The sequence below is a fragment of the Panthera tigris genome, chromosome B1, assembly GCF_018350195.1.
Source record: "Panthera tigris isolate Pti1 chromosome B1, P.tigris_Pti1_mat1.1, whole genome shotgun sequence".
NCBI classification, from domain to species: Eukaryota; Metazoa; Chordata; class Mammalia; order Carnivora; family Felidae; genus Panthera; species Panthera tigris.
The window spans coordinates 118,503,829-118,516,293 of NC_056663.1; the positions used below are offsets into that span (position 1 = coordinate 118,503,829).

General features: G+C 36.9%; 1 protein-coding gene across 6 annotated transcripts in view; it reads left to right on the forward strand.

Annotated features, from left to right (window-relative positions):
- SLC9B2 (solute carrier family 9 member B2) overlaps positions 1-12,465 on the forward strand; it is a 50,667-nt gene that overhangs the window by 20,630 nt on the left and 17,572 nt on the right. For 4 of the 6 annotated variants that reach the window (XM_007080948.3, XM_042984105.1, XM_042984101.1 and 1 more), the window contains exons 4-8: positions 485-655; positions 4,637-4,779; positions 5,864-5,991; positions 7,747-7,922; positions 11,600-11,706. In XM_007080948.3, coding sequence (XP_007081010.2) covers positions 485-655; positions 4,637-4,779; positions 5,864-5,991; positions 7,747-7,922; positions 11,600-11,706 — 725 coding nt within the window. Of the gene's footprint in view, positions 1-484; positions 656-4,636; positions 4,780-5,863; positions 5,992-7,746; positions 7,931-11,599; positions 11,707-12,465 lie in introns of all 6 variants that reach the window. The other 2 variants (XM_042984103.1, XM_042984104.1) reach the window with 2 other exon arrangements.

Below are 12,465 nucleotides of genomic sequence, written 5' to 3' on the forward strand. Positions count from 1 at the left end.
TGAGTATATGGATAATTCTAAACCAACATTGACTATAGAAAAGAAACAATAATAGTGTTTAATTCAAGACAGAACTAAAATACTAGAATGTGATTATTCAGGTATTCTCATGTTCCTATGAAGAGAGTAAAGATAGCCAGTGTTTCCCTTTTTATTAACGAGTGAATATTTATGGTAAAATTATAAAGGAAAAAGGAGGAATGATAAAAAAAAATTCAAGATCGTAGTTCCTTCTGACGGTGTGAAAGGAGATGGGAGATGGGATTAAGAGGGACACATGGGTGGATCCAAAGGCACTGGTAATATCCTATTTCTTAAGATGGTTGGTAATTATTACCCAATTGTTCATATTACTGATGCTTTCTAAAATTTACACGTGGTTATAAATACTTGTATGTATGTTCGATATTTTTAAAATTTTTATATTATATTGAAACCATATGACAACTTACTGATAGAAACTAGTTTTCCTGGTTTATTTCAGTTACCATGGTTGTTCTTCTGTGGGCTGTAGTTTGGTCAATTACTACCAGCGAATGTCTTCCTGGAGGAAACCTATTTGGAATTATAATCCTATTCTATTGTGCCATCATTGGAGGTAAACTTTTGGGGCTCATTAAGTTACCAACATTACCTCCACTGCCTCCTCTTCTAGGTAAGTGCTAAATACCTTCTGACTTGAAGAGTAAATCATATTTTAAAAACTGTAGTTTGGGAAGCTTTGGGAAATAAATATAAAATGTTTCTGTATTTGATGTGTTGGAGCCAAAAGCCAATTATTAAATTTTAAGTTTGGTAAGCCAGTTGTTAAACACAGAAATTTTTAAAAATTAAATTATATATATTTACAATTAAATAACTTGCATTAAAAATAAAACCAATAGATACTCAAAACTAATCACTTACAGCATTTTCCCCTTATCTAGGCTCTTGAAATTATGGAAACAATATATAGTGCTGTGCCACTGGCTCTCTCTTCCCAAATGCACATTCATTGACATCGTGTTGGTAGCTTAACATCAACCATTGTAGAAGTAACTATAAGACAGAAATGCTACAAAACTAGGGCCCAATGTATTGTAAGTCACTCACATCACTGACAAAGGAGTGAAGGGGTCGTCTGCCAGATCAGTATCAGGTGGCCATATCAATCCAGACCATCCAGAAACAGTGTCCCAGAGAAGTTGTTGTCACATTCATTTGGAGAACAAAAAAATGCTTCCTCTTGCGCCCCCCCCCCAAAACTCCAAAAGAAACTCTTAACATATTTTTGAGTCCTTGTTAGATTATTATTTCTTTTGAACTGTGCTCATTTCAGCACTATTTGTAATGAAAAATCTGAAAAGTTCCTTAAAGTCCATTAATTGGTTCAAAAAATTATAGTACTTCCAAACAATCAGATACTATTTCTACTATTAGAAAATGAGGCACACGAACACTCATACTGAGGCATGCTTACATAGGTATACAAACTTTTCTGGAAAGGCAAAGAAAACCCTTAAGAGTGAAAATCTTCGGAGAATGAAGATCGAAAGTTTGCAGTTGGAATAGGACATGTACTTGTCACTTCCTACTTGTTGGTGATGTTTTAATTCACCATGAGCATGTGTTATCCTTATTACTCTTTAAAAAACAGCTGTGGTTGGCTAGTTCCCACTTTCAAAAATTCTGGAAAGACCGTAACTGCAGAATTCAAAACTTTATGAGACCTTCTTCTAGATTAAATGGCAGTGATGCTTCCTGGCCTAGCGGTGTCTGGAGCAAGTCACAAAAGCTGTGCTTGTCGTTAGTCTCCATTCTCATAGCTTACATACAGAACATGGCAACAATAGTAAGTTTGTTTAGTCATTTAATGTGTAATGCTTGTAAGGTCATGCTGAGAAGAGGGTACTGCTAGAGAAGAACAGTCTGGAAGCCCAGTGTCTGGTGGAGAAGTCTCTCTTTCCTGTTGTAGGGGCATGTGGTATCAGTGAGGGCAGGATTCTCTAGCAAACTCCTCAGCTCCCTCAGTCACTGTCAACTACTGACACTTCCCAGAATGTGTCATACTTCCTCTTCATACCTTGGAAGAAACTGCTAACCCATCCAGAAACTTCTTGACTCTCCACCCGGTTCTTCCCCTTGTTTGGATCCCTCTGACTTACTACTCTTCTCTCACTCATACAACACTTCCTTATGCTTCCATAAAATTGAGGTTGTCAGTTTATCTCACTCCCCTAGAGGCTGAAAACTTGTTGAGATGTAGTACCAAGTTTTTGTTCATTATTATACTTCTACTACCTACTGTACTGTCTAAAATACTGAAGGCATTTGGTAAACAGTAAATGGCTGAATGAAAGAAGAATCAGAAGCTGACCTGACAGAGCAATGTCCATTTCTTCATAACTCACAAGTCTTTGGAAAGCAAGGATTTTTTTTAATGTTTTTTTCATGTTTATTTTTTAATGTTTTTTTTTTTTTTTAATGTTTATTTTTTGAGAGAGAGAGCACAGGTAGGGGAGGGGAGACCCAGAATCTGAAGCAGTCTCCAGGCTCCATGCTGTCAGCACGGAGCCAGAAGCGATGCTCAAACTCACGAACCATGAGATCATGACCTGAACCAAAGTCAGAATGCTCAATGGATTGAACCACCCAGGCGCCTCGCAAGTTATGTATTTTTTGTTAAATTACCTGGCTTGAGGGTGAAATAGAATCCACATAGGTATTTGTTGATAATTCAGGTAATCTGACATAGCAAATAACTTCAGGAGCTGTTTACTATTTGCACATAAAAGAGTGACTGAATTAGGCATTGTATTAAAACATTTTATATTTATAATTTGATCACATTTCTATCTGAATACTGCATTACTGATTCTAATGATTTTTATTTGCATATTAAAGGCTTTTCTTAGCTCCTCTAATGTAGTATATTATTTTAATTTTTTATTGAAAATTTTATTTAAATTCTAGTTAGTTAACATATAATGTAATATTGGTTTCAGGAATAGAATTTAGTGATTCATCTTGCATATAACACCCAGTGCCCATCATAACAAGTGCCCTCCTTAATACCCATCACCCATCTAGCCCATCTCCCCACCCACCTCCCTCCATCAACTCTCAATTTGTTCTTTATCATTTAGAGTATCTTATGGATTATGAGCAGGTAGATGGGCTAAATGAGTAAGGGGCATTAAGGAAGACACTTGTTGGGATGAGCACTGGGTGCTGTACATAGGTGATGAATCACTGGAATCTACTCCTGAAATCATTATCGCACTATATGCTAACTAACTAGGATATAAATACACATACATACATACATACATACATATTTAAAAATAATAAAAAAAGAAAAATAAAAAAATAAAATTCAAAGAAAAAAAAAGAGTATCTTATGGTTTGCTTCCCTGTCTTTTTTTTCCCTTCACATATGTTCATCTGTTTTGTTTCCTAAATTCCACGTGTGAGTGAAATCATATGATATTTGTTTTTCTCTGACTTATTACACTTAGCATAATATACTAATATTATGGATATGGATATATAATATACTAATATTATGGATATGGATATATAATATCCATCCACGTTGTTGCAAATAGCAAGACTTCATTCTTTTTGATGGCTAATATTCCATTGTGTGTGTATATATATATATATATATATATATATATACACACACACCATATCTTCTTATATATATATATATAAGAAGCTTCATATATATATATATATATATATATATATATATATATATATATACCATATCTTCTTTATTTATTAATCAATCAGTCAGTGGACATTTGGGCTCTTTCTGTAGTTTGCTATTATTGATAATGCTGCTATAAACATCAGAGGGCATGTACCCTTTGAATCTATATTTTTGTATCCTTTGGGTAAATACCTAGCGTGCAATTGCTACATCATAGGGTAGTTCTATTTTTAACTTTTTGAGGAGCCTCCATAAGTGTTTCCCAGAGTGGCCACACTAATTTGCATTCCCACCAACAGCATAAGACTGTTCCTTTCTCCACAGCCTCACCAACATCTGTTGTTTCTTGTGTTAGTTTTAACCATTCTGACAGGTGTGAGGTGGTATCCCATCATGGTTTTGATTTGTATTTCCCTGATGATGAGTGAGATTGAGCATCTTTTCATGCAGCTGTTAGCCATCTGCATGATGGAAAAGTGTCGATTCATGTCTTCTCATTTTTTCACTGGATTGTTTTTTGGGTGTTGAGTTTGGTGAGTTCTTTATAGATTTTGAATACTAACCCTTTATCCGATATGTCACTTGCAAATATCTTCCCCCATTCCATAGGCTGCCTTTTTGTTTTGTTGATTGTTTCCGTTGCTGTGCAGAAGCTTTTTATCTAAATGAGGTCCCATTAGTTCATTTGTGCTTTTGTTTCTTTTGCCTCCAGCAATGTGTCTAGTAAGAAGTTGCTACAGCCAAAGTCAAAGGGGTTGCTATCTGTTCTCCTCTAGGATTTTGATGGTTTCCTATCTCACATTTAGGTCTTTCATCCATTTAAACAAAAATGTTAAACAAAAGAATATTAAAGAGACATGAACTCAAAAAGTAAAAATGCCAAAAATATCTTCTCTATTTGAAAACCAACTAAGGAGTTGTTTGACTTCTCCATTCTAGGCATGCTTCTTGCTGGGTTTCTTGTCAGAAATATCCCTGTCATCAGTGATAATGTACAGATCAAGCATAAGTGGTCTTCCTCTTTGAGAAGCATAGCCCTGTCTATCATATTGGTTCGTGCTGGCCTTGGGCTTGATTCAAAGGTATGAAGTGTAAATTTCTAATTGTTGACTAGGAATTGAACTCTTCTAGTACTGCTACTATTCAGAATCACCGTGCTTTAGGCACTTTGTGTGACAGTCTAAAGAAGAGAATGGAGGGGGGCCTGGGTGGCTCAGTTGGTTAAGTGTCTGCTCAGGTCATGATCTCACAGTTCGTGAGTTTGAGCCCCACATCAGGCTCTGTGCTGACAGCTCAGAGCCTGGATCCTGCTTCGGATTCTGTGTCTCCCTCTCTGTACACCACCCCCGCTTGCGCTCTCTCTCTGTGTCTCAAAAATGAAATAATGTTAAAAAAAATTTTTTTAAAGAAAAGAATGGAGTTTATTTCACGGAGGACTGACTATTCCCAGAAGATGACCCTATATTCGTTCTTGGAGGAAGGTGGAATTACTGTCTGGGGACAGCACTAACAATAAAGGCTCCCCTTTTCTCTGACAGAGATATAGGTCATCCTTATAAATAACAGGCTAGAGAGAGGATAGTACATTTATGGCATGCAAAGCCTTATGCAAGTGCTTAGGGCTAACTATACAGCCCAAGAAATTGCTTGATACATAGGACGAGTCTCAAGTATGCCTTTTTTCCTGCTTTTACTAACGTATATTTTTGAATGAGAGAATGAGTGTTCTTGGGGATGAAGGTTTTCACCCTGGCCTCATTCTGGGGCCACAAGTTATAAATAAAGCTAACACCGAGAGGGTTAAATCAGCTACTTTGGGGATTAATGAGCACAGACTACAGAACATCCTGCTTGAGTTCAAACCTAGCTGCACAATTTACCAATTTCATGATCTTGGACAAATGACTTTAACTTGTATCTTTTTAGATGAGGACATCTAAATATAATGGGGATAGTAATTTCACCTATATCATAGTGTTGCTATGAGGACTAAATAAGCTATCTCCAAAACACTTCAAACACTGAAATGTTTGTTAAATAGAACTCATTACCTGGCAAATTCATGATAATCCAAACATGGTCTGAATACTGAAGAAAAGTGTCTGATGTCATAATCTCTTTCTGTCTTTAAATGATTATTTTTGTATTTCTGTTTGCATATTTCAGGCCCTGAAGAAGTTGAAGGGTGTTTGTATAAGACTGTCCATGGGTCCTTGTCTTGTGGAGGCATGCACATCTGCACTTCTGGCCCACTTTCTAATGGGCTTACCATGGCAATGGGGATTTATCCTGGGGTAATGGTTTTTCTTTTTCGTATGAAAACAATGCAGGGATGTTTGGGGCTTTCTCTGATTCCATACCAGAGAATGCATAATAGCATTTTCTTAAGGACATCAGAAAATACAACATGGATATTCCAGCGTAATCTAAATATTATAACTTCAAAATATACTATTTATAGAATACATCTAACTTTTACAGGCATTATGATTTAAACAGTTGAAGAATTAATGGTGTTTTACCTACACCTTATTCCATGCTGGTGAGAGAGACGCCATATCTCACCTCAAAGTCGATACAAAGGGTAATAAACATATCAACAGTAATGAACACCTAACACTCTTTTCTCCTTCTTTTGTCACCAGACAGTTATGATTGGGTGGTTCTGCTGTCTCTTCCTTCCACTGCCAGTTCTTCTAATGGTTAACAGCCATAAGCAGTAAATAAATAAAGGGGAGCCTGGGTGGCTCATCGGTTAAGTGTCTGACTTCGGCTCAGGTCAAGATCTCACAGTTCGTGGGTTCGAGCCCCACGTTGGGCTCTCTGCTGACAGCTCAGAGCCTGGAGCCTGCTTCAGATTCTGTGTCTCCCTCTCTCTCTGCCCCTCCCTCACTCACTCATGCTCTCTCTCTGTCTCTCAAAAATAAACATTAAAAAAAGAAGCAAATAATTATGAAAGTACTTAGTAAGAATTTAGTACTAATTAGTAGGCAAGAAGCAAGAAATCCTTACTTCTGGTTAAGACGGTAGAGCTATACTGCCTGGATTTAAATCCCAGCTCTGTGACTCCAATTTGTGAACTTTGGCAAGTTATTCAATCTCTCTGCATCTCATTTGCAAGAATGAAGTCTCCTCATTTACAGAATGAAGATAATTATTGTAGCTACCTTTTAGAGTTGTTGTGAGGATTAAATTAGTTAATTTATGTAGAGCACTTAAAATGGTGTTTGGCACATAGTAAACACTGTAAAATGTTTTCTGCTGTTACTGCTGCTGCTAGTGTTAGTATCACTGTCACTGCCATTATGGGCTTCTTCTAATCTGTGCTCTTGTTCTACATACCAAGTCCCAACAGAAGGCCTAATACCAGTCAGTTCCAATTTAAAAAGCCTGCAGCTGTGTTTTTTAAACCTCATACCATAAATGTTTCGTCTTTATTTTTTTTAATGTTTTATTTATTTTTGAGAGAGAGCAAACGGGGGAGGGGACAGAGGATCCAAAGTGGGCTCTGTGTTGATAGCAGCAAACCTGATATGGGGCTCGAACCCACGAACCATGAGATCATAACCTCAGCCAAAGTCAGATACTCAACCAACTGAGCCATGCAGTCGCCGTGGCTTTATTTATGTATTTATGTATGTATGTATGTATGTATGTATGTATGTATGTATGTATGTTTTTTTGTTTTGTTTTGTTTTGTTTTGTTTTGTTTTGTTTTGTTTTGTTTTGTTTTTAAGGCAGATTCCTGCAACCTAATCCCATTAGGTCTTCTGTGCCACCCATAACTATATATTTCGGGGCAACCTAAGTGGTTCCAATATAGGCTGATTGTAGCCACGCTTTCAAAAAGTGTTCTGTAGAACTTGTGTGTGTGTGTGTGTGTGTGTGTGTGTGTGTGTGTGTTTCCAGTTTGGTGCTTCACTGCTATTTGAAAGACAGTAGTTGTCTAAAGTGTAACCTCTAAAAGAGTAGATGTTATTATAATTTCAACAATAATAATAATAATGAGTAAGCTGCTATCACAAATGTTTAAAGCGCTGCCTACTTAGTTTTGTTTTAGGTGCTGTATCTCCAGCTGTCGTAGTGCCTTCAATGCTCCTTTTGCAGGAAGGAGGCTATGGAGTTGAAAAAGGCGTCCCAACCTTACTTATGGCTGCTGGCAGCTTCGATGATATTCTGGCTATCACTGGCTTCAACACATGCTTGGGCATGGCCTTTTCCACAGGTAAACTGGTCAGTTCACGATGTGCTGTTCCCTTGCGCTACAGAGACATAGATTATGATGTTACAAGCTGGGCATATTTGCTTGATAACTGAATACGGCAGATTAAAATGGAGAAACCAACTCCACAGGTTATTTCTATACCTGAGGAGGGACCAGTAGCTTATTTTACTCCCTTCACCCTCTGGACATGGACTGTTCCAATGGTCTGGTAAATGCATTGACAGGGATCCAGAGTAGCAAAGTTTAAGAAAGGATTAGAATAGCTTTTGCGTGGAGGCTTCTGAGAAAGCTCAATCTTGGAGACTTCACACAGAGATGAGTAGGTTTTTCAAAGACAGCAATGACACAGAGCAGTCCAAGTGAAAGGAACAGCATTCTTCTAAAATAGGAACAGTTTCTGCTCTCTGTAACATTTTATGGGTAATAATGGCAATGATTTTTCACAGGTATCTTACTTCCTTACTGAGTGTCTGACATGGATGTATTTTGTGCTAAGCAGTAATAAAAGAAGAGTGTAAAGCATTTTTTGTCTCCCACTATTATTTAAGACTTTTATTATCCTTTGGCACAACACAAGTTTATTCTTAAACCATGTCCAAGATTCAGAGATAAGATTTGCGATCCCATGCGATTGACAAAATGTAATTGTAGAGTGAGTTTAGCTTCCAATTATTGTGGAACACATTTTCTTGGGAAGTCATATGTTCTCAGTATCTCTACTCCCATAGCTATCTAGGGATAACATTTTAGGATTTAGGCTGATTACCTAGAACCTCAACTCTTCCCACTGCCCCAAGTTCCTTATATCCGGTCACCTCCATACACTGCTGTGCATCACTGGTAAATTAACCTTGTCAAAACATGACTCTCATAGTATTACTTTTTGGTACAAGAACCAGTGAGGATTCTCTCTTACCTGTTAGGTCAAATCTACACCCTTGTCTTTACTTTAATTTTACTGTACCTATCCAAACTTATGTTCTCACTGCCTTCCTGGTATACACCTTTGAAACCATGGTTCTCAGCCTCAGCTGCATACTAGAATTACCTGGAGAATTTTTAAAAATACTCATAAGTGAGCACTACCTTAGACCAGTTAAATCAGAACCTTTGGGAATAGAAACCAGGCTTTATGCAAGAGTTTGCATTAGAATCACACGGGAGGAGAAGAGGGATGAGGGGGCAAGAGGGAGGGTGTACTGGGGTTTCATAATCTGGGGAGTATGGGCTATGGATAGTTTAAAGAACTTTCCTAGTCAACAATGCTGTGTTCCCTCTGCCCTGCTCCACTAAATGTGGTCCTTAGACGTTTTGGATGGGAACTACCAGGAGCCTCTTTAAAATATGGATCCCAAGCCCTGCCAGGCTTCCTGAATCAGAATTTTTAGAGGTGGGTCCAAGAAGTCTTTTTTTTTTTTTTCCTTACATACTAGAGACTGAAACTAATTAGCTACTTTTTATACATTTATAGTAAATTATTTATTGTAATAGCTTGAGACATTTGCTACTATCACAGCTAGATGTTTCTGACAGTCACACCATTATCTAACATAGAGCTGCTCTAGCTAAATAAAATTACTACAGAGGTAATTCTTTTTTCTTTCTTTTAATAAGAGAGATGATTAAAACTGTAAGGAAGGAAAAACTGTTGCCCATCTACCCACCTTAAGTCCATTGGCTGGGCCCTGTAAATCAGAATGACAAAAGACAAATTAACAAGAGAAAAGCATGTGCACCCTGTTGTGCATGTTGTTAGCATGTGCACCCTGCTTACCTAGGGGAGTACTTACTCAGTGATGCCTAACTCAAAGAGGTAGTTAGAATTTGGTATATAAATATATATATAATTTGCATGTAAGTGAACCGTGCAACTCAAACCTGTATGTGATGTATATATCACATCTTAGCAAAAAACAGTAATTTTGGTGAAATGCAAGACAAAAGAAAAGAACTTTGAACTTTTAGAGGCAGCAAATTGTAGAAAGGCAAATAGGGTAACCAATGGTATCTAGGGATGCTCTTAGTAGAATCTGTCTTTGGGCTGATAAGAGTCTGAAGTTGTCCCAGTGGTTAACTTCTGTCCTTCTGGTAGAGGAAAAATTTATGCCCTTAAAAGTTTATGCTCTCCTTTTAGGCAAATAGGAGGAGATAGATACCTTTTCTTGATTCTGTTTCTTCTCAATTGCCTTCTGCTCAAAATCATCTTTATGCCAAAGTGGCATACCTTGGTGTGGCATATTGTTACCCTAAACTACAATAATAAGAAACTACATACTAGTTGCATTTTTTAAAATGTTGTGTTTATTTTTGAGACAGAGACAGACCGAGAGAGAGAGAGAGAGAGAGAGAGAGAGAGAGAGAACATGAGTGGGGGAGGGGCAAAAAGAGAGGGGGACAGGGGATCCAAAGTGGGCTCTGTGCTGAGAGCAGAGAGCCCTATGCAGGGCACGAACTCATGAACTGTGAGATCATGACCTGCGCCTAAATCGAGAGTTGGACGCTTAACCAACTGAGCTACCCAGGCGCCCCAGTACATATTTTCTTTGAATAGTGTGGAAGGAAGGACTTCATGTGTTGAGCAATTTACTATGATTTTGTGTTCAATGTGCTAACAGATTTTTTTAAAGTATTCTAAATTCTGTTTGCTATGAAAGAAAACAGAAGTCTACTTATATATATATTATGATACTTCAAAGAAGCAATCCAACAATTAAAGGCTCTTCTAAGAGCAGTTTCAAAAATAATTTGTTTTTGGGGGTGCCTGGGTGGTTCAGTCAGTTAAATGTCCAACTTCAGCTCAGGTCATGATCTCGGGGTTCGTGAATTCGAGCCCTGCTAGGGCTCTGTGCTGACAGCTCAGAGCCTGGAGCCTGCTTTGGATTCTGTGACTCCCTCTCTCTCTGCCCCACCCCTGCTTGCACTGTGTCTCTAAAAAATGAACAAACATTAAAAAAAAATTTTTTTTTAGTAATTTGTTTTCAGATTTACTTTTAGAAATAGCTTTTGAGAAACAGTAGGTCCCCTACACTCCTTGTAGTAAGAAAAGATTCTTGGGGTACTTGGCTGGCTCAGTTGGAAGGGCATGTGACTCCTGACCTTGAGGGTCATGAGTTTGAGCCCCACATTGGGTATAGAGATTACTAAAAACAAAAAAATAAATAAATTCATTTTAAAAACTTAAAAAAATAAAAGATTCTTGATTTAACTGCCAAATTTTTAAGTTACTGTATTCTTTACATATCAGAGCTACTGTAATGAATTATTAGTAAAAAATCAGGCTCTTAATTGGCAATTTGAAAACTAGATATGTCTTCTCACCCAACCTGTGCCTATAGTACAGTAGAACAAATTAGCTCTGTTCATGAATTTTATCTTTCGTATTTTCTTAGGCCATGTAAGTAAACTTTTATTGATGTAAGCATAAAAGAAGGGCACAAATCATAGTTTATACCAATTTTGAAATTTATCTGCAATAATATGCATAGGTTTCTTATAATATAGGCCCATCTTATTAGACATTTTACATCACATATATTTAAGAAAGTGGAGAGCAGGGAATACCTGTATACCTTTCCTTCTATGTAATTAGATGCTTTTTATGTTGATAATTAAAGTAAAGTCTAAGTATTTACAGATTAGAGTTCTGCCTGAAGTTTTTCTTTTTATGTGTTTTTAAGGCTCCACAATTTTTAATGTTCTCAGAGGAATTTTAGAGGTGGTAATTGGTATGGCAACTGGATCTCTTCTTGGATTTTTTATTCAGTACTTTCCAAGCAGTGACCAGGTAAAAGAAATAATCTGTGGGAAAGTCATGCTCTAAAATGTCATTGGAAAAACATTCTGGAAAGTCCCCTGAACGTGAAGAACACGATTTAGAAAATGGCCCCCCATTGTAAAACTGCTTATTCCCAAATCAATGCTATCCATGAGATGTATGAACAAGGTTAGATGTGCAGTTGACCCCTGAACAATGCAGGGATTAGGGGCACTGACCCTGTGCACAGTCAGAAATCCATGTATAACTTTTGACTCCCCAAAAACTTAATTACTAATAGCCTGCTGTTGACTAGAATCCTTTCTGATAACATAAACAGTTGATTAACACATATTTTATATGTTGTATGTATTATATACCGTATTCTTAAAGTAAGCTAGAGAAAAGAAGATATTATTAAGAAAATCGTAAAGAAAGGGAAACACATTTATAGTAGTGTACTGTATTTATCAAAAAAAAAAAAAATTTGCATGTAAGTGGACCATGCAGCTCAAATCTGTGTTAAGGGTCAACTGTATAAGGTTTTAATGCAATCCTAAAATTTTTACTCTAATGTATATTCTATAAACTTACATTTCACTGAAAAATAAATAACATCATTTCCAGAATATGCAAGGAATCGTTTCTTTTTGTTTTTATTTTTTATTTTATTATTATTATTAATATTAGCTAAGTCAAGATGTAAAATGGCTTTGGGGCCCTCTTTTTAGTATCAGCATATCTTAGATTATAATACTACCTATACCTTAACATCTCATTGTAATATAG